This window comes from Carassius carassius, chromosome 25 (assembly GCF_963082965.1).
Source record: "Carassius carassius chromosome 25, fCarCar2.1, whole genome shotgun sequence".
In the NCBI taxonomy this organism is placed as follows: domain Eukaryota; kingdom Metazoa; phylum Chordata; class Actinopteri; order Cypriniformes; family Cyprinidae; genus Carassius; species Carassius carassius.
Genome location: NC_081779.1, coordinates 22,868,173 through 22,885,987, shown reverse-complemented (window position 1 = coordinate 22,885,987; position 17,815 = coordinate 22,868,173). Strand labels below are relative to the sequence as shown.

The 17,815-nt window shown below is 42.6% G+C and overlaps 1 protein-coding gene across 3 annotated transcripts; it reads right to left on the bottom strand.

Annotated features, from left to right (window-relative positions):
- Window positions 1–431: 431 nt before the first annotated feature.
- On the bottom strand, window positions 432–17,532 carry LOC132104435 (protein PRRC2A-like). 3 transcript variants are annotated; one of them, XM_059509908.1, is made up of 17 exons: window positions 17,392–17,532; window positions 11,299–11,450; window positions 9,360–9,537; window positions 8,873–8,969; window positions 8,553–8,628; window positions 7,986–8,129; window positions 7,574–7,824; window positions 7,390–7,472; window positions 7,133–7,281; window positions 6,794–6,896; window positions 6,495–6,693; window positions 6,258–6,350; window positions 5,586–6,129; window positions 5,169–5,404; window positions 4,200–4,491; window positions 3,895–4,117; window positions 432–3,779 (listed from the first exon to the last, which is right to left on the bottom strand). In XM_059509908.1, exons 2-17 carry the CDS (start codon window positions 11,411–11,413, stop codon window positions 827–829), a joined length of 5,736 nt encoding a protein of 1,911 aa, XP_059365891.1. In that variant the 5' UTR covers window positions 11,414–11,450; window positions 17,392–17,532; the 3' UTR covers window positions 432–826. The 3 variants fall into 3 exon arrangements, with proteins under 3 accessions (XP_059365891.1, XP_059365890.1, XP_059365892.1); XM_059509907.1 differs by having other exon boundaries at window positions 17,228–17,523; XM_059509909.1 differs by lacking the exon at window positions 6,258–6,350 and having other exon boundaries at window positions 17,228–17,522.
- Between the last annotated feature and the right edge of the window lie 283 nt (window positions 17,533–17,815).

Here is a 17,815-nt window from a genome sequence, read left to right as displayed (position 1 = left end):
ACTATTAGACTACAATTCCATGCGGAGGCCAAAACAGCTAATGAAACTATTTGAAAACCCAAAGCAATGAGCAGAGAGAGCCTACAACTTAACAAGAAAAGAAAAAAATACACCACATAATTCTGAAAAGTGGGCACTACAGTGATATTAAAAAAAAAAAAAAAAAGACTGAGCATTGGTGTGATACTTGGTGGGCACAGTAGTATGTGAGTTTGAACCAAAAATTAAGAGGGTTATTTAAAAAAATGCATTTTAATGATCTGCTTTTCAGAAGAATTAGAAAAAAAATATATATATCCTCACCTTTAAGAGGTTGAAAATGAAAAAATAACACAAGAAGGGGGAAAACAAATATGATAAATTTGTTCTCATTAAAAGAGCAATTTCCAAAATCCAACATGTGATGTGAATACACAAGTACATTGTATACTTCAAGCCACAGTTCTTACACAAGTACATGTAACGTGCCCAGCATACACAAACTAAGCACATCTTTGTTAGGTTGATTGGTCATTTTATGCTTTTATATGCAAACATAAATGGGCCATGTGGTCTAATGCATTTTTAGTCAGGAAATATTTCCATTAAAATGGGGTGTAATATGTAAAATCTCAGGATTTGTGGGAGTGTGAAAGGACAAAGTGAATTTACAAGTAAGGGACAAAACGCTATAAACCAAAAGAACTAGAATGTGTTCATGGTCTTAACTAATCTTTTATGATAATACAGTATTAACATGTTAAGGGGGAAGATGTTTTACAGAAAAGAGTGGGCAATGATAGAGGGATGCATTTGAAAAATTTCCAAAATTGAAAAAACCAAAACATCACTTCCTATTCTTAGGAGAGGGCCAGTTGCCACGCCTCTCACCACGATTGCCCCCACCATTGCCAGTTCCACCGAATGCCCCGCCAGCGCCAGGTGGACCCCTGGGGCCTCGTCCTCCTCCTCCTCCACCACCACCACCGACATTAACCCTTCTGTTCTGCCTCTCCATTCCAGGGCGCTGACTGGAGAAGCTTCTCTTGTTGGTGGCCAATTCTTTAGCGGTCATCTCTCTCTCGCCACCACCACCACCTCTTCCGGATGGATGGTGGTGATGGTGATGGTGGAAGGAATAGGGTTTACCACCTCCTCCACCCTCTCTTTCTCGAAACTCTGTGAAATCGCTGCTTTCGGAGGCGGTTTCCCATTCCTCATTGGCCTGATCAGAGTTCTGGTTAGAGACGTCTGGAGATTTGGCACCCCCAGCTGGGTTATAGTTGTGATGGTGTTGAGGGTGCGACTGGGAGTTGCCCTGGTAGTGATGGTGGTGGTGGCTGTTGAAATTTTGGTTTCCACCCCCAAGGTTGCTGCTATTCTTATTATTGTTAGAAGTTGCAGACACACTGTGGTTTGCATTTGCAACAGCTGCGGTAGGTGCATTGGGAGTGCTATTGGTTTCTTGCAGGGAATTCTGCAACGGTGAAGAAGGCTGCTGCTGTTGTCCAGCTACGACTTCAATAATTCCACTGCTTCCATTTATACGGGCTGCATTCTCTCGCTCTTGTTTAAGTCTGCGGAATCTGGGAGGTTTGTCCTGCTGATGCTGAGATCGTCCGTGCCGTCTGCGACGAGGGGGACGCTCAAATCCCCTGTTAGGGAAACTTCGTCCGTCAGGAGCAGACAGAGGAAGAGTCTGGATAGGAGTGCCAGAGGAATTTGATGGAACATTACTTGAGGACAGTGGGGCTCCAGCACTTCCATTCTCGGTGGAGCCCTGTTGGACAGCTGTAGGCACAGAGGAATTAGGTGCGGAGGGATTTGCACTGTGACTCTGAGACGGATTCTGGTCCGCAGCTTTCTTCTTGTCATTATTGGCTCCACGGCCTGTATCTTTAGGAAGGGATGGCTGTGAGGATGTCTGATGCTTTCGCACAGTTGCAGATTTTACAGACCAGCCATGAGAAGCAGAGCCAGGTCCAGATCTGTGTCCACCAGATACTCCTGCACTGCCTCCACTTCTGTGGAGACCTCCTCCAGCACCTCCACCTCCACCACCTCTGCCACGTCTAGATGGCACTCCCCTTGGTGTGAACACTCTTGTCTGGGAGTTTCTGATTGGAGCTGAAGAAGATGAAGAACCTGTTGTAGGGTTCTCTCCTCCGATACCAGTCTTGGTGTTTGGCTTGCGGTCTTCCTTGTCAGAGTGAGCAAGGTCACTCCCAGCACTCTCGCTGCCCGTTTCAGATCCGCGTTGTCTCCTCCTCTTTGGCACCTCTTCATATTCAGAGCCTTCACTTCGAGTCTCACTTCGGTTTCTAGCACGCCCCGGATTCGGGTGAGAGCCCCCATGTCCATGTCTACCACTGCCAGATGATGCCTCTCGCTTGTATTCTTGATTAGAAGGTGCATGGTGGTAGCCACTGTTGTTAGCTGATCTATAATCCCTGTTGTTCCTGCCTCCTGCTTTCCCACGGCTGCCGCCACCTACACTACCAGTGTAAGTGCCCCTGTAACCTCGGCCTCGGCCGTAGAATTCTCCTCGACCACGGTTGGATCGGCTCCCTCTGGATGAAGATGCATGGTAAAATGTGCTTCCTCTTTCAGCAGAATGCTCTCTTTCCCTCCTGGACTGGGAAGCTGAAGAGCCAGAATTCTGGATAGAGCTTTCTCCATTTTTGGATCCTTTACCTGTACCCCCAGGGTTACCTCGCTCCTTTCCACCAGTTCTGGGTTTATTTGATGAGACTGCATCATCTTTCCCACCGAGTGCTGAAGCTGCTTGGGCCCCAGAGGCCGTTTCTTGTTTGGTTGCAGTCTGGCTAGCATCTAGTTCTTTATCTTTACCAGAGACTCCAGTAGTCTTTTCTCCCCCTCCTTCACCACCCTCTCTTTTAATCTCTTTAAGTACTGGTTTCTTAATAGGACCTGCCCGCTTAACTGTGGTGCCATCTGAGTGAGTAAAGGATTTGTTCTCAGCCCCCTGATTTGCAGATTCTTCAGTATTTCCACTCATTCCAGAGCCTGGAGCCTTTCTGTTATGAGTTGGGCCCCCACTTGCGCTACTGCTACCAGGCCTCGGGCCCCAGTGTGTCTCAGTTTTGTGCTCCCGACTGCGAGGGTTTGATTTAGGGTGTTGGTGCTGCTGCATATTTCCCATCTTCTCTTGTTTCCTTCCTGAAGCATGAGCAGATCCAGTATTATGTTCAATCGGTGGTGGTACCTGATTATGTAGTGACTGTTTTCCACTACCATCTTCTCTAGCTGAGGAAGATGATGATGATGAACAGGAAGGGGAAAGGGACAGCTGATGGAGTGGAGGTGAAGGGTCACTCTTTTTTGGCTCCCCCCTTTTTTCTCGCTCTCTGCCATTCTCTTGCTTATGAGGATGAAGGGAGAAATGAGGGGCATGAGCGGGAGGACCATGGTGTTGGAGATGAGAGTTGGTCTCCAAGGCCGAGTGATCAGAACGGCCATTACGGTCATAATGAGGATGAGGAGTCCCCCAGATCTGGCTCTGTTGACTACCCTCCTGATGGCCAAAACCATGTAATGTCCCTCCACTACTGGCCCTTTGCTGCAGGTGGGAGCCCATTCTGGATCCATTGTCAGGGTAGTTACCGAAACCTCCTCGCCCACCCATAAAAGGCTGATGATGGGCATGGTGGCTAGCACCCTGGCCCCCAACATGAATCCCAAGAGGTGGTGGGGTTTGGTTGGATGAGCCAGATGGAGAGCTGGGAGGCTGAATGGGAGCTGTGCCTCCCTCCCGCATAAGTACTGGAGGAGTGTCACTTCTAGAAACATCAAAAAAAAGAAAAAGAAAGATGTGTCATGCTTCTGAAACAAATAAAAGAAATCTGGAATATTTAATAAAAACTGCTTTAAAGTTTTACAAAAGCTTCTTGTTACCTTTGACCTTTGCCAGCCTCCTCTTCCTCAACAGCTTTCTGCCGTAGAGGGGAGCTTAGACCTCGACCCTCAGTACCCCCTGGAAAACCATCTGGTCCCCAAGCCAGTTTGGGATCCATTGGAGGTGTGCCACGATGGGGATGAGGGGGTCCACCATGCTGCTGCCTATCAAACTGATCTGACCCAGAGCCACCAGAGTCAGAACGCTCTCGACTCATCATCCCTGAAACATAAAAGCCTGTATTATTTATGGACAACATGACTGTCGGACTAATATTCACAGTTAATCTCAGTTATTTATTAACCAGTAGGATGCATGCTGGTAGTGTAGTAGTCCATGGGTGGGGGACGTCCCTGCATCATTCGGGGATCCATGTAGGGCATCATCATCCAGCGGGGATCAAAGTTCATAGGCAGAGGCGGAGGACGTCCCATTGAGCCAGGTGTGTAAAGGGTTGGTTGTTTGGGCCCAGACTGTGGTGTGGCACCAGGGGAGGGGCCCTGCTGATTCTGAGCCTGGGACTGGAGCTGACTTTGGGCAACCTGGTTATGTTGCTGCTGCTGCTGCCACTGCTGCTGCTGTTTGAGAAGTTGCTCCTGTCCACAAATGATACAGATCACATTTTTTACAAAAAGGATTTATGTTTATCAAACTTTATCTAAGTACCCAAGTATACAGTCATATGTTTGTTAATGTTATTCCTCCAGGAATCCTGAGTAGATTTTTTTTCTAATAATCTTTGCAAATCATCTTTCCTAATAATGTGCTAATTAGCAAGTTTCACGATGAATGCGGCTAAAGTAAACAGTCCCTCTGAGAGCGACTCGGAAGAGAGGGGAGAGGTCAGCAGAGCTCATTAACATTTAAAGGAAAATGCTACAAAATAGCTTGCTCTGAAAAGAGCTTGGTTTTGACAGGTTAAACATTTTATTTTTTACACTACTATTGAGAAATATGTCACAGACTTTTCATTAAGAATCATATCAACTTGTGGAAAATGGGCATCCGATGACCCCCTTTAATGTAGTGGTTCTCAACCACATTCCTGGTGGATCACCATCACTAAACATTTTGCATGTCTCCTTTATCAAATACACCTGATTCAGGCCCACCTGCTCATTAGTAGAGACTCACAGACTTGAAATGGGTGTGTCAGACAAAGACATGCAAACTGTGCAGTGCTGGGGGTCCTCCAGGAGTCTGGTTGAAAATCACTGCTTTAACCAAAACTTTTTTTCATATTTAGAGACAAAACATCCAACACAAAACAAACCTGCTGTTGCCTCTGAAAACGAGGAGGAAGTGATTTTTGATACTTGGAAAAGCCCTGCCCAGATGAACCACTTCCCTGCCGTCCGGTTCCACCAACATTTTCAACCACCTTCACTGTGTCATCTCCACCTCTAGTGCGGATATGCACCACAGGTTCCTCCTTGGCATCTCCAGGCACTGGGACATCCAGGATTTGTGGATGCTGGGTGGATTGAGGCTGCAGAGCCTGCTGAGATTCTGAATGAAGAGGAAACCATACGATCATACACATTACATTTAAACTTATTTAAAACAATTTCTGTAATCTGCTCATCAACTTCTACCAGAAAGTGACCAAGAAAAGTCCACCAAGTGTCTGAATGATGAAGAAATATGTTGTCCATTCAACCAAGAACACAACTATTTATGGAAAACTAACCAGTGCTGGAGTCATGGCTGCTGTTGCTGCCAGCCCGCTGTCGGTTATTAATATTCAACCCTAGAGTTGTTCCGCTTCCTTGAGTGGATGATAGAAGAGGGTCTTCAATGTCCACAGAGGGTGATGGTGGCTGACTGACATTAGGAGATGAAGCAGGTGCAGACAAGGAAGGACTTGGGCTGTTGGTTGGAGCATCACTGGGGGTGCTGGGTTTCATAGTCTGTTGCTGCTGCTGTTTTTCATCAAGTCTTTTCAGTTTCTCTGCGCAGGCAGCACGGCGCTCCTCCTGCATTCTCCGCTCCTCCTCTTCGCGCCGCCGACGGGCACGCTCTACCGCAGCAGAGATCTCAGTTGATGACTGTTTCCTCCGTTGCCGCCATGTCTCATCCTCATCCTCACCCTGTTGCTGGGGATGCAGGGTGTTGGAGGGAGGAGGGGTCGTCCCACCAGGCATTTCCCCTGCCTGCTGCTGTGCCTGGGCAACACTGGGCTTCTGGGGGGCTAGGATGGGGCCTGAGATTGGTGACTGGTTCGAAGGCAGGTCCTGTTAACAGAAGGCAGTTTATTAACTAAAGTTCACCAATACAACCACCATCTCCATCATCACTAACATGCTTTTGCTAGTGCTTCATGTCGTATCCGTCCTATTACTTGGACCCTTTCCCCATGTACCTGGTGGTAGTAGGAGTAGGGCCCTTGTCCAAGAAGTGGACCTGGTAAGGGGGAGGGCTGCTCCCTTGGCCCACTTAGTCCAGGCCTACGCCCCTGCATAGGGGTACATGTATCAATCAGAGAGTCATCCAGGAAATGCCACAAGCATGTTCCTGTCCTCACAATGACTGTACATTATTTGGCAAAGGCCAGTGGTACCAAGGGGCTTGCACCTGGATGGGGAGACGAGATACATACCTGATAAGATCCTGCATTTGCTTGACTGCTCCGGCTGTTTCCACCTTCCTCGGCCCAGCCTGGCTTGCTGGAGGGGGACGTGGAGCCATCTTCAGCAGAGGAAGGAGGGGTCTGGCGCGAATCCCCTCCACTGTCGGATGCCCGGGAACGTGAAACAGGTGCAGGTCCATCTTGGGATCTCTGCTGCTCCCTTGACTCCCTGTTACAACAAAACATAAACACAAAGTATGCAAAAAGAACTTCTGTGTGCAAAGAGTTAAATTAATCAACCAATGGGAAAGCATTTCGGAAATGCTTACCGGGTTCCATTCTTGTTTTCAGTCCGTTCCTCTTCCCCATCATCCTCTCCTTCATCATCACTGAACTTCAATTTTGCGGAGTAGTCAATTTCCTCCTGTGCTCCTAGAAACCAAGCAAATCCACAGGAAAAGGTTATTATTCTGTAGTTATATGTTGCACTGCTATACCAATATTGAAAGAACAATAAAAATGCTGGGTTAATTTTTTTTCTCACAAACATTTGGCTACTGTCATTTGGTAAACAACCAAAAAAAAAAAAAAAACCCATTTTCCTGATAAGAGAGTTACCCAATTATTCCATTTTAATGCGCCAGAGTAATTGTAAGGTTTTCTCTTACCAGCCCAGCCTTCATCTCCGTCATGGTCCAGCTCATCCAGCTCCTTCAGATCATCCTGTTTGAGGATGGATGGGCGTTTTACCACTTCACCCCGGGGGCCTCCAGGGGGCCGCCCATCTGGCCCTACTCCACCCTGTGACCGAGAAAACCTGGCAAGTAGTAGTCAGAAGGAGGTTAGAAAAGCCAACTAGATGACTGTGGAAATAAATGTTAGTAGTTGAATTTCTACTCAACTGAAGGCATATAAATTTTCTTACCTAGGGGCCTCATTTGGGGCTGGGTACCGGTAAGGTCCCTGTGGACCATAAGGGGGTGGGAAGGGCAGGTATGGTGGATACATCTACAGAAAAACCACCCAGAAAGAATGAATGAATGCATTGAACAAATCAATCAAAATTTAATACATTCTCTACAGATGGGCCAAAATGTTACAAAACTTACGAAGGGAGGCATGATGCCTCTGTAAGCCTGGAACTGCGGGCCAATGGGTGGCTGGGGGAGGGGAAGTGCGGGGTTACTGGATGGGGAAGTTCTAGGCGGCCCGTGAGAAGATGCATTCTGCTGTGGGATGGGAGGGGCCCCAGCAGCACCCTCCATCACCATGACTCCCACAGGACCGCCCTCCGCAACTACCTCCCCAGCCAGGGTGGGTGCCAATGCCCGGCCCCCACCATCCCGCCAACTTGTTACGTCTGGAACAGAAAGCAACAAATTATTTATCGAGAGACTGCTGAACATATGTGAGCCAATATGAATCAGAAACACCAGAAGATAACAGATATGAGTACCACATGCTCAAAGACACAAATCACCACATCAGCAAACGAAAGAAGAGAGGGGCTATCATGCTTACTTTGGGGGCGGAGGCTTGGTCCTGGCCCATACCACTGATCTGCAGTGGCCTGTTCTTTGCCAACTTTGTCCTGGTCTCCAGCCGCCTGCAGGGTGGGAAATTCCTCGCGAGAGAATGGCGATGGTTGGTTTGATCCCTTTCCACCTGTGAAGAAAAGAAAAGGAATTGAATATCCTTAATGTATGAAGAAGATCCTTCACTACAAACATCACTTTTCATGTCCAAGTAAACATGATGAAACAAAGATTAACAACAATAGTTTTACAGCATGTGTCCACTGACATTTTGGACTTTAAGAACGATAAGTTTAAATTTCTTAATGTTCCTAAATAAGAAATGTAGTTATGATGTTAGTAATTCAACCAAGTTCATCACCCTAATTTGTTTTTATGATGTACTGCTGATTTAAAAAATTTAAAAAAAGTTAAGATAATTAAACCAATTCTTTATATAGATGTTTTTTTTACTACTTTGAAACTGTAACCTGCCAAGCTCACAATTTAGTTTCAAATACTGTACACACAGTGAGTTGTCATCTGCATGGATGTTCTTGGTACTGTATCTTACCATCTCCTTGTACTCCAAGTGTAACACTGGCCGGAGCCCAGGACTTTGGCCCTGCGGCTAGAGCTTGAGTTGGGGCCTAAGAGACATACAAATTTGTCAAGAACCCAACGACATTCCAGGGTAACAAAAATGAATGAATAAATTAATTAAATATAAATTTAAGCTGAAAATCCTGACATCATTGACTTGATCACAAATATGTTCATTGGAATGTGTCTCGTCATTGAACAACTACAGCTGTAAGATGTGGGCTTAATTAGTTCAGACTTGTTGAAAAACATGCATAACATTGGAGATAATTCATGTTTGTGTGATGGCACCTCTTGAGCTGGGGGTGTTCTCGGCATGCTCGGCGCAGACGTCTGTGAGACCACAGGCTGCTGCGACTCCGGCTGCGCTGCTGACAATACATCGGTACTACAGGGAAAAATCAAAACAAAAACAACAGACATTACATGGCAGGCATGGACATGTATCCAATCAGACTGTATTTACAGACAGAAGAGAGAGGAAGGTTTCCAAAGATAATTATGCCTTTGCCTGAGTTTTCTACAGTCCAATCAAAACCAGAGTGATTTTTCTCTACAAATAAACTAATTTAAGGATCTGGGTGGTCCATAGTGAAAACGGTGCACAATTAGAGCATATTGTCAGATAATCATGGCATTGTTGAGCTTTTTATCACACTGTAGACAGTTATATTGATGGCGATGAGGCAAATAAGGGTTTTATATTTATTGTGTAGTGAATTACACAAAGAATATCATCATGCATTGTAGCTCCTTCAGAATAGAGAACATGCCTCACCTCTTTGGGTCTGCTTGTTCCTGCTTGCTTGCCCATCCTGTGCCGTCTTTGGGAACGAGCGAGACGTTGGGGTCGTTGCCTTTGTTCTCTGCCTTCAAACTAGGCAAGTTGGCAGGGGGGGGCATGCGCCGTGCAGAGGCAACTTTACCAAGAGACTGTAAGCCATGACGAGGGGCAACTGAAAGTAGAATAGTGACAGGAGAAGTAAATAAACAAGCGCAGAAACCCAATACGGTCTTGAGGGATGCAGCCTGAGACTAAGCAGGAGAGACTGGGGCTTGAGCAACACTATCAAACTCCTTCATCCATTACAGCTTAGGAAAGCTTGGATGGCCAGTGAAAGGAACAAAACTCTTTTAAAACTATCTTATGCAGATTTGTTTTAAGTGGTTGACTCGAAATTGACTTGGTCAATAATCCCAATTTAACACTGTCACGACAGACTTGGCCTATACAAAATAGGTTGAGCATTGCACAGAGCAGTCATTGACAGTTTCGGAAACTGAAAAACACACTTTCAGTCTCCTATTTGTTTCCTGGAGCAAAGCAGCCTGGAGTGCTGGGAGAATTGTATTTTGGAAAACAGGGACAGCTGCTTAGAGTTGGTATTTCACCTACAGAATGAAAAATAAGCAGGGAAAAACGATGATCACAAGAACTATGTCTCAGTGAGCTGCCCTGTAACAATGCTGACCAAACTGGAATTGGTTTAACTAACACTAGGGTGGAACCAGAGTGGGATTTAAGAAACTTAAAATTCAATGAAAATGAAGACACTTTGTTAATATGTCTTATTAACTTTGTCTTAATATGCAACAGCTGTATCACACAGTTTTGACAAAGACAGATGAACTCCATCAGTCCTATCAGCACAGCAGCCATCACCTCCTGCTAATACAGAAGTCTCTTGCAGTGGAAACCCAGAGCCATATGATTCCCAAAATGCAGAAAAAAGGATGGAATCACAGCGTTCAGTCATAAAAATTGAATTTACAGTATAACACAGAATGTGACTGAATTTCACACACTTTGGTTGAGTAAATCGAAAGTAGGGCTGTACTTCATTAAATTGCGATATGGACTATTGTCCATAAACAATAAAGTGCAAAAAGACTGCACGTTTCTACATGAATTAGTGGTGGAGTTTCATCTACTACACACACTCAAGCATGCATGATGCTCATGGTGTTTTCAGCGTCTGCCGTCTCATTGTATGAGGACATGAACTTCTCCAGAGCTGCTCTGAGAGTTCACTTAAGCATTTCACTATTAAATCTGATAAAACTGTTGTCATATATATTTTATATATTTTCTCACACAGAAAATCAAAAGGTCTGCACAACAATGAATCAAAAATAAAAGTTCTGTTTAACTTGAAGAAATTGTGACAGAACTACATTACTATTTTACAGTAGAATGCGCTTCTTGAATGATGATAAAAATCTAACTAAAAAAACTCTCTGAACTAAACAAAACATGTTTAAAAATAACTATTTATTTTTATTTAGTTAAATTTTAAAAGAAATATTAAATTGTTAGTGTTTTATGACTTTTTGATTACCACCGGTTTTTGATAATACATTTATATTAAATCATGAATCCATAAAACATTTCGTAGGGTACTATTTTTGTAAACATTTAAATAAATCATTAAATTATTTATCAATTCATTTGTTTAGACAAGCTTTTTAATTATTACAATTTTATGAAAAAATTTCAAACGGAATCAAAAATTTTTGAAAAGAAAATTTGGGGAAAATAAAACGAAATAAAAACTTATACTTATATTAAACAAGTGTTCAAAACCATTCAGAATTGTGAACATTAAGAAATTGCATTAGAAAAGTTAACAGGGTCCATTTTGCTTTTCTGTTGATACAAATACAAACAGATTACAGACATTACTTTAAACATAAGCTTCTAGTCGATGCAAACTCACCAACAGGCTTCTGTGCTTCAATGCTCTTTCCTTTGTAGGTATCAAACAGGTTGAGAGACGCATACTTGGTTTTGCCATCCTTCCCCTTTGCCGTTTGCCCAGAGCGCTCTGACATTGCGCTGTACGCTCATTGAGTATGGTGAGTCCTGAGACTGACAGAGAAAGAGAGAGTGAAAAGGGAGAATGTGATGAGTCGAAAGGGTGTTCCCTTTCAAGTGTTCCCATGTTTTCAGAATCAAAATGAATGTTGAACTGAACAGCCATTTGTAGGCATGAAGGAAGGGTATTTGTGTCATTTCAGTTATACTGCAACAGGCCATATTGGAAAATACCATTCACAAGACTCCAAACATGTCATTTCTATAGTGTTGTCAAAAGTACCAATGTCGGTACTGAAATTTTAACGATACCAGCCAGTGTTTCCAACAGACTTACACTCTATATCTACTCTGCTCCAATCTTTCCCCAGGGGAAATATAGACTATATGTAAACAGCAGACGGGAATGATTGATTAAAAATGCAAATTAAATATCTGCCAGCAGGAGGAGCTTTAGGAGCGGCAGAAATCGAGGTTTCCCAGGTAACAGCTGTAATCAAAGCAGCGCTCCGCTCATACACGCTACTATATCGGGTGTTATAAGAAAGATTAAATGAAAATGACATCTAAACTTTTCTGAAAACAGTTCCTTTCAAAGATACATTCACAAAAAACACCTGCACTATGTTTTTATTTTGAAACGTGCCTTCAAGGCCTTTTGGGAAATCTATTTTCTATTCTATTTATCTGTAAATCAATGTGTGGGAAACACTGCCAGCATTTCCCGCACTATAGTGTGGATTCTAAAACACCTGATTGGCCATTGTGTTCTCATTCTCAACAGATATGTCTGTGATTGGCTACAATGATCATCGCTTCACACTCTTCACCAAAGGCTTACACAGATACACACTGCTCATAGATGGATCCACTATATAGACACGGCTTTAAAACGCTTCCGTGTGTAACTGTTAGGGGTGTAACGGTATGCAAAAATCACGGTTCGGTACGTACCTCGGTTTTAATGTCACGGTTCGGTTCATTTTCGGTACAGTAAGGGAAAGAAATGCAAACATTAAACTGCAGGTTGTTTATTAAAAAATATATTTATTTAAAAAAAAAAACTTTTTAATAAAATATATATAAAATAAAAATAGAATAAGAAATAGGCTAAAATACTGCTGCAAGGTTCTCCACTAAATAAAATACTCTCAGTCTCAAACCAATATCATATAATAAAATATAATGAAAAATATAAATAAATAACTATGATTACAGTGCAGCATTACCAATCCCAGCTTGTAGGCATGCTTCAACAGAATCATGCCTGACACTGCGCTGGCGCGCTGCAGCTACCGTAGGTGACATAGAGGGAGACCGCCGACAGACCAGGCTCTTGTCTTCATGACAACAACATCTATACTTCATGTTGAGCATAAATATAAAGCCTACTGATAAAGGACACCATCGACAGTATTGACGGCAAAATAGACTATGTTTGACAGGTGCAATATTTGAAAATCGATAATTATTAATTTATTTTTTAAATTACATCAGAATGTATGTCAACCTATAGATTTCAAACATCAAAGTGTCATGAATTAATATGTATTTGTGTACAAAATGACATATAAACATTTTCCTATTCTATTTTGCCTGGAAACGCTTCCAACACGCTTGCGTGTCTTTTGAAAAATAGGCATCGGTTCTATTTCTAGCATGCACGCGTTTTCCGCGCGCAGGCAGTCTGCAAGCTCTAACCTGTCAACATGGGAGCCGAATTAAAAACAGACATGCCACGCAGATGAGACGCTTGCGCCACGCATCCAGTGTGTCGCCGGCCTTAGAATCAGTTGCAGAGCGGGATTTGCGCTGAACGTGGAGACTTCCGCCACTTAATATGTTCGTTTGGAAACACGAAAATTTACTTATGTTGCGAGCACAAAATATTGCATTCGTGCACACGTGCACCGTACCGAAAGCCCTGTACCGAAACAGTCCGGTACGAATACACGTACCGTTACACCCCTAGTAACTGTGTAATCGCTTATTAATGAATGTGAAGCAATGATCAAGCAATTCGGAAAATAGAAAGAGTGCTCCTGTCACTGTGCGGTAACTTGAATCAAGCCCAACAAATGTGTTTTAAAAAGAGTGGATGAGTAATTCACTCCTCAATTTTCTTAACAAAAAGCCTCCATTGAAATCGTTTTGACACGTTTATTGTGAATTATATTCAAAGTTTCTATTACCTAGTGCAGCAAAATAGAAGCGCAGCCATAATTCATGTGTAATGTATCTGGTAGGGTTGTGTCGATAGACGATAGTATCACGTATCGACGATAGTCTGAGATGGACATAATCAGATCTCTCTGTTGATAATCAAGACGATATTAGGCTCATTTTCCTATTAATGTATTACATTATAATAATAATAATAACTATTATTTTTATTTTTATTATGCGGCTTATAATTCGGCTATCAATCTACCCAGCTATTTTACTTCAGCACCGCATTTCACACAAACACACACATACCGTGCGCACGAGCGAGCGCAGGAGGATTAGAGCCTGTAGTCGCGGAGTTGTAACGCTTTGACTCGGATAACTCGTTAAATCCATGAAATGAAAGAGATAAAAAGAGTTGGTGTCCCACACGTTTAATGGCTGCTACACGGCAATGCGCTCTTCTCATTCATGAGAGATTAACTCTTTCTTGGCGTTACAAATAAAGTAAAAAAAAATAATAACAAGGCGGCAGAGCGAACTTATCATCCATTGTGGTTCTCACATAGTCCTTCTCTTAAAGACTGATCACTTAACTTATAACACACGCTATGTAGTGATGACGTAGATGGACTAATGAGAACCACTATGGATAATAAATTCGCTCTGCTGCCTTATTTTCATGCACAGCGCACTATAATGTGATGCATGCAAAATACATAGTTTTGGCCTTTACAAAGTCTCCATCCACAAACAGATGTACATCGTCAGATATAAGGTATTTCATTGCACTTTAACAAGTAATTTGAATGGCCTTTATATGTGCAATATTTTAATCGAGCCCTCATTAACTGAGTTTAATGCCACAGTTTTGTTAGAACGCGTCTCATTCTTGTTTCTGTGACGGTGCGTCAGACTCGTCATGAGGCGCACGGTCCGGAGCGCTGTATGACTGATGCAGCAGTTCATTTAAACTTTATTCCAAATATATGAACTTACCTGTTTTAAATAATTCATATTTAACGTGTTCGTTTATGCCCAGTATTAGTGTTAAACTGCTGGACTTTAAATTAAATCTATTATTGATTTTCACCGTTGACTGATTCTGCAGATCATTTAGACTGATAACTTCCGTGCGCAGATGCGGCAGATTTGTCATAGGATGAGCGATATGAGAGTTGTGTCCGACTATATATGAACTAGCTGTTTTAAATACAGTATTTTTATATTTAACGTTAGTTTATCAGTATGTTTTAAAGTATATTTTTTCGATTATTGGTGATTCCATAGGCTCTCTCTCACGCACCTGCACAAAACACCAAATAGTTATGCTATGACAAGAACAAAGAGTCTCTCTCTTGCTCCACACATGCACGATAATATTGTGTATCGTCGATCTCATGGGCTGACGATATGACAATTTGAAAAATGACCATATGGCCCAACACTATTATCTTGTCACCATGAAAACCTCATGTGCTTGCAGCTGCTCTATGTAATGAGAGTTTGAATTTGTAGATTAACAATAGCAAAACTAAAATGTGTTTAAAAGTGCGACTGACCAAATCGACCTACTTTTTTTTTCCCCCAAGCTCAAACGTCAAGTTACGACCCAAGTTTACGCCAGACCAGACAGAAAACTGCACAAACCCATCAGACAAGCAGCAAGTTACAACCAAACAGTACCCAAAATCAATTTTCTCCTCTAAATTGTGTTTCTTTCTGTACAGTACATCAGACAACTGCTCACTGATTCATAAAGTCAGACTCCTCAAAATCTGTTAATGAAGTTAAAATTATTTAAAGGCATAGGTGACTGGTGGTGCATTATAAATGCTGTTCCTCTGTGTCTGCCTTGCGAGGGGATGCATCTATAGCGACACCAGGGCTGCCTTAGGGCTAGCCTGTAATGGCCACTCAACACAAATACATTCAGAAAATCTCTAACTGATTTTAAAATAAACAGATTCCATGAACTCCAGCTAACACAGATAAAACAAAAAGCTGCATTTCTTCACCATGCTATGATATTCATACGAATAGAATTGTGTCAAACACTGAACAGCATTTGCAAAATCACATATGTATCCTCAAGTATGGCATGAACTGAAATTGCCTAAATCTTGTCATCTGTAGGTTATCACAAATTTACAAAATCGTTTACTCTGAATGTAAAAAAACAGGCCTATTAAAAAATAAGAAAGCAAGAACTGACATTCCTACTAAAAGTGTTACCACTTAAATAAGTTACTGAAATACAGTTTTTACAGTAAATTAAGGCTATATTCAGTCCCTAAAATTCTAAAACGTTGCAAATGTAAAAAAAAAAAAAAAAAATGTATGGTGTCACCAAAGTATACTTCATTTTTATGTTTATGCAATGTGTGCATACAGCTGAACACATATCCATAGGTTTTTATAATGGGATTTTTCAATTTATCCATAAAATGGATAAATTATCCATAACTTATCCATTTTATATATATACACACACACACACACATCCATATGTATATATAGTAAGCTTTTACAGCAACAGCCGTAAATTTGAAGGTAATTTTTAAAAGCACAGGTAAAACAGCTGCTCAAAAACAAAGCTGCAACAACGTGAACACAATCCGTGAGTGAAGAGCCCTGCTTCATCACATCCATCGCAGTGTCCCACACACATCAGTGTCCGTGATTGGGACAGATGCAGATCAGGAGCAGCAGCGACGGTCAGTTTGGATAAACCTGAAAAATAATCTCTACGCGACATGAAGCAGCAGAAGCTGCGTAGAGATCATTTTACACACTTTCCCAACTGGTCGTGAGGACACGGAGCAGCTTCACCCAAACATGCTTAGATAATTGATCTAAGCGTACGAAAAGCCTGATATCTGATATAAAACGTGCGGTTGATATAATATAAGCCCGGTAAATCGTCTGTTTTGACTGGTTCACTCGCTTCTTGTAGCCGCGGCCTCCATGTTTCGTGCTGGGAGGAGAGGGCAGACCTATACGCTTCATAATATACACAACAGCAAAACCACACAGATCTCAAAACAGCTGCATTGATCTAAACATAAACTAGATAAACCGGAGAAAGCGACGAATATAACACGGGGGAAGAACTGGTGTGTATAATTGATGCTGCGGGTTTGATGGCGAGAACAAAACAAAATGGCGCCGTGAAGTGAGGCCAGAGTTTTTTAGCACATTAGCATCGGGATCTGTGTCGAGTTAAATACACTGACTTCATCTGCAATCCGAGTTCAAGTGCGATTTGATATTATGATTAAGCGAACAAGTTAACCGGAGATTTGATTTGAACCAAAACAACGCACTTGTCTGACATGCAGTCTCAGTCAAAGCACGTCTTCTATATTTCTTCAATCTAAGGTTAGGCGTACTAACGTTACTTCAACTCATCGTGAACATAAGACCTGCTAAAATGGCTAGCGGTCTAAATGAAAACCTCACAGGGTCTTATTAAAAAAACAACAACACGTTATATCTTTATCAGGATGTGTGTGACACACAAACACATAAGCTTATGTCGATAGCATGCTAACGTTAGCCGACACCGACAGGTGAAAAGCAAGACCCCAACACTGCGATCACAAACACCTCTGTAATAAAACCTCTTCAGTGCACTGAAGTGGTCATTAGACACAGCTACTAACCTGGTCTTGTCCCGACTTGTCTCGAGGTTGTATCGTTGGGTTATTAGCAAAAATCGTGCACTAGCTACCGTTAGCACAAGCTCTAACAGAAGCTCAAAACGGGATTATGTGTTGAAGAGATCTGATGAGGATTGCTGAGGACGGATGTGTGCAGGGAAGCTTACTTGTACTCCCCTTTCTTTTTTTCCACAAAACAAAGGAAAAGGGAAAAATAAAATAATATTGCAGCGGTTCGATCCGTCACTGTTAGAGCCGTCAACGGCTTCTGAGGATGTCAGCGCAGAGAGGGGCGGATGCGAGCGTAGGGGGCGGGGCTCATTAACATAATGAGTTCCGAACGGGCCTCTTGGCCAATCGGATCGCATATGTTAAAATACAAATAACATTTATGTAATGAACGCCTCTGACTCGGTGATAGAAGTCTGTAGAAGTCCAGTGTGAATGGCCTGACAAGACAACCCTCGCATAACGGGTGTAACTTGATGACATCTTTCTCAGTCAGCATAATTATTTTTTATTAAAGGTGATTCACTTTGTTTTACATTGAAAACAAAACCTGACTGTTCCTAGTGGTGTCAGCGTTTAATT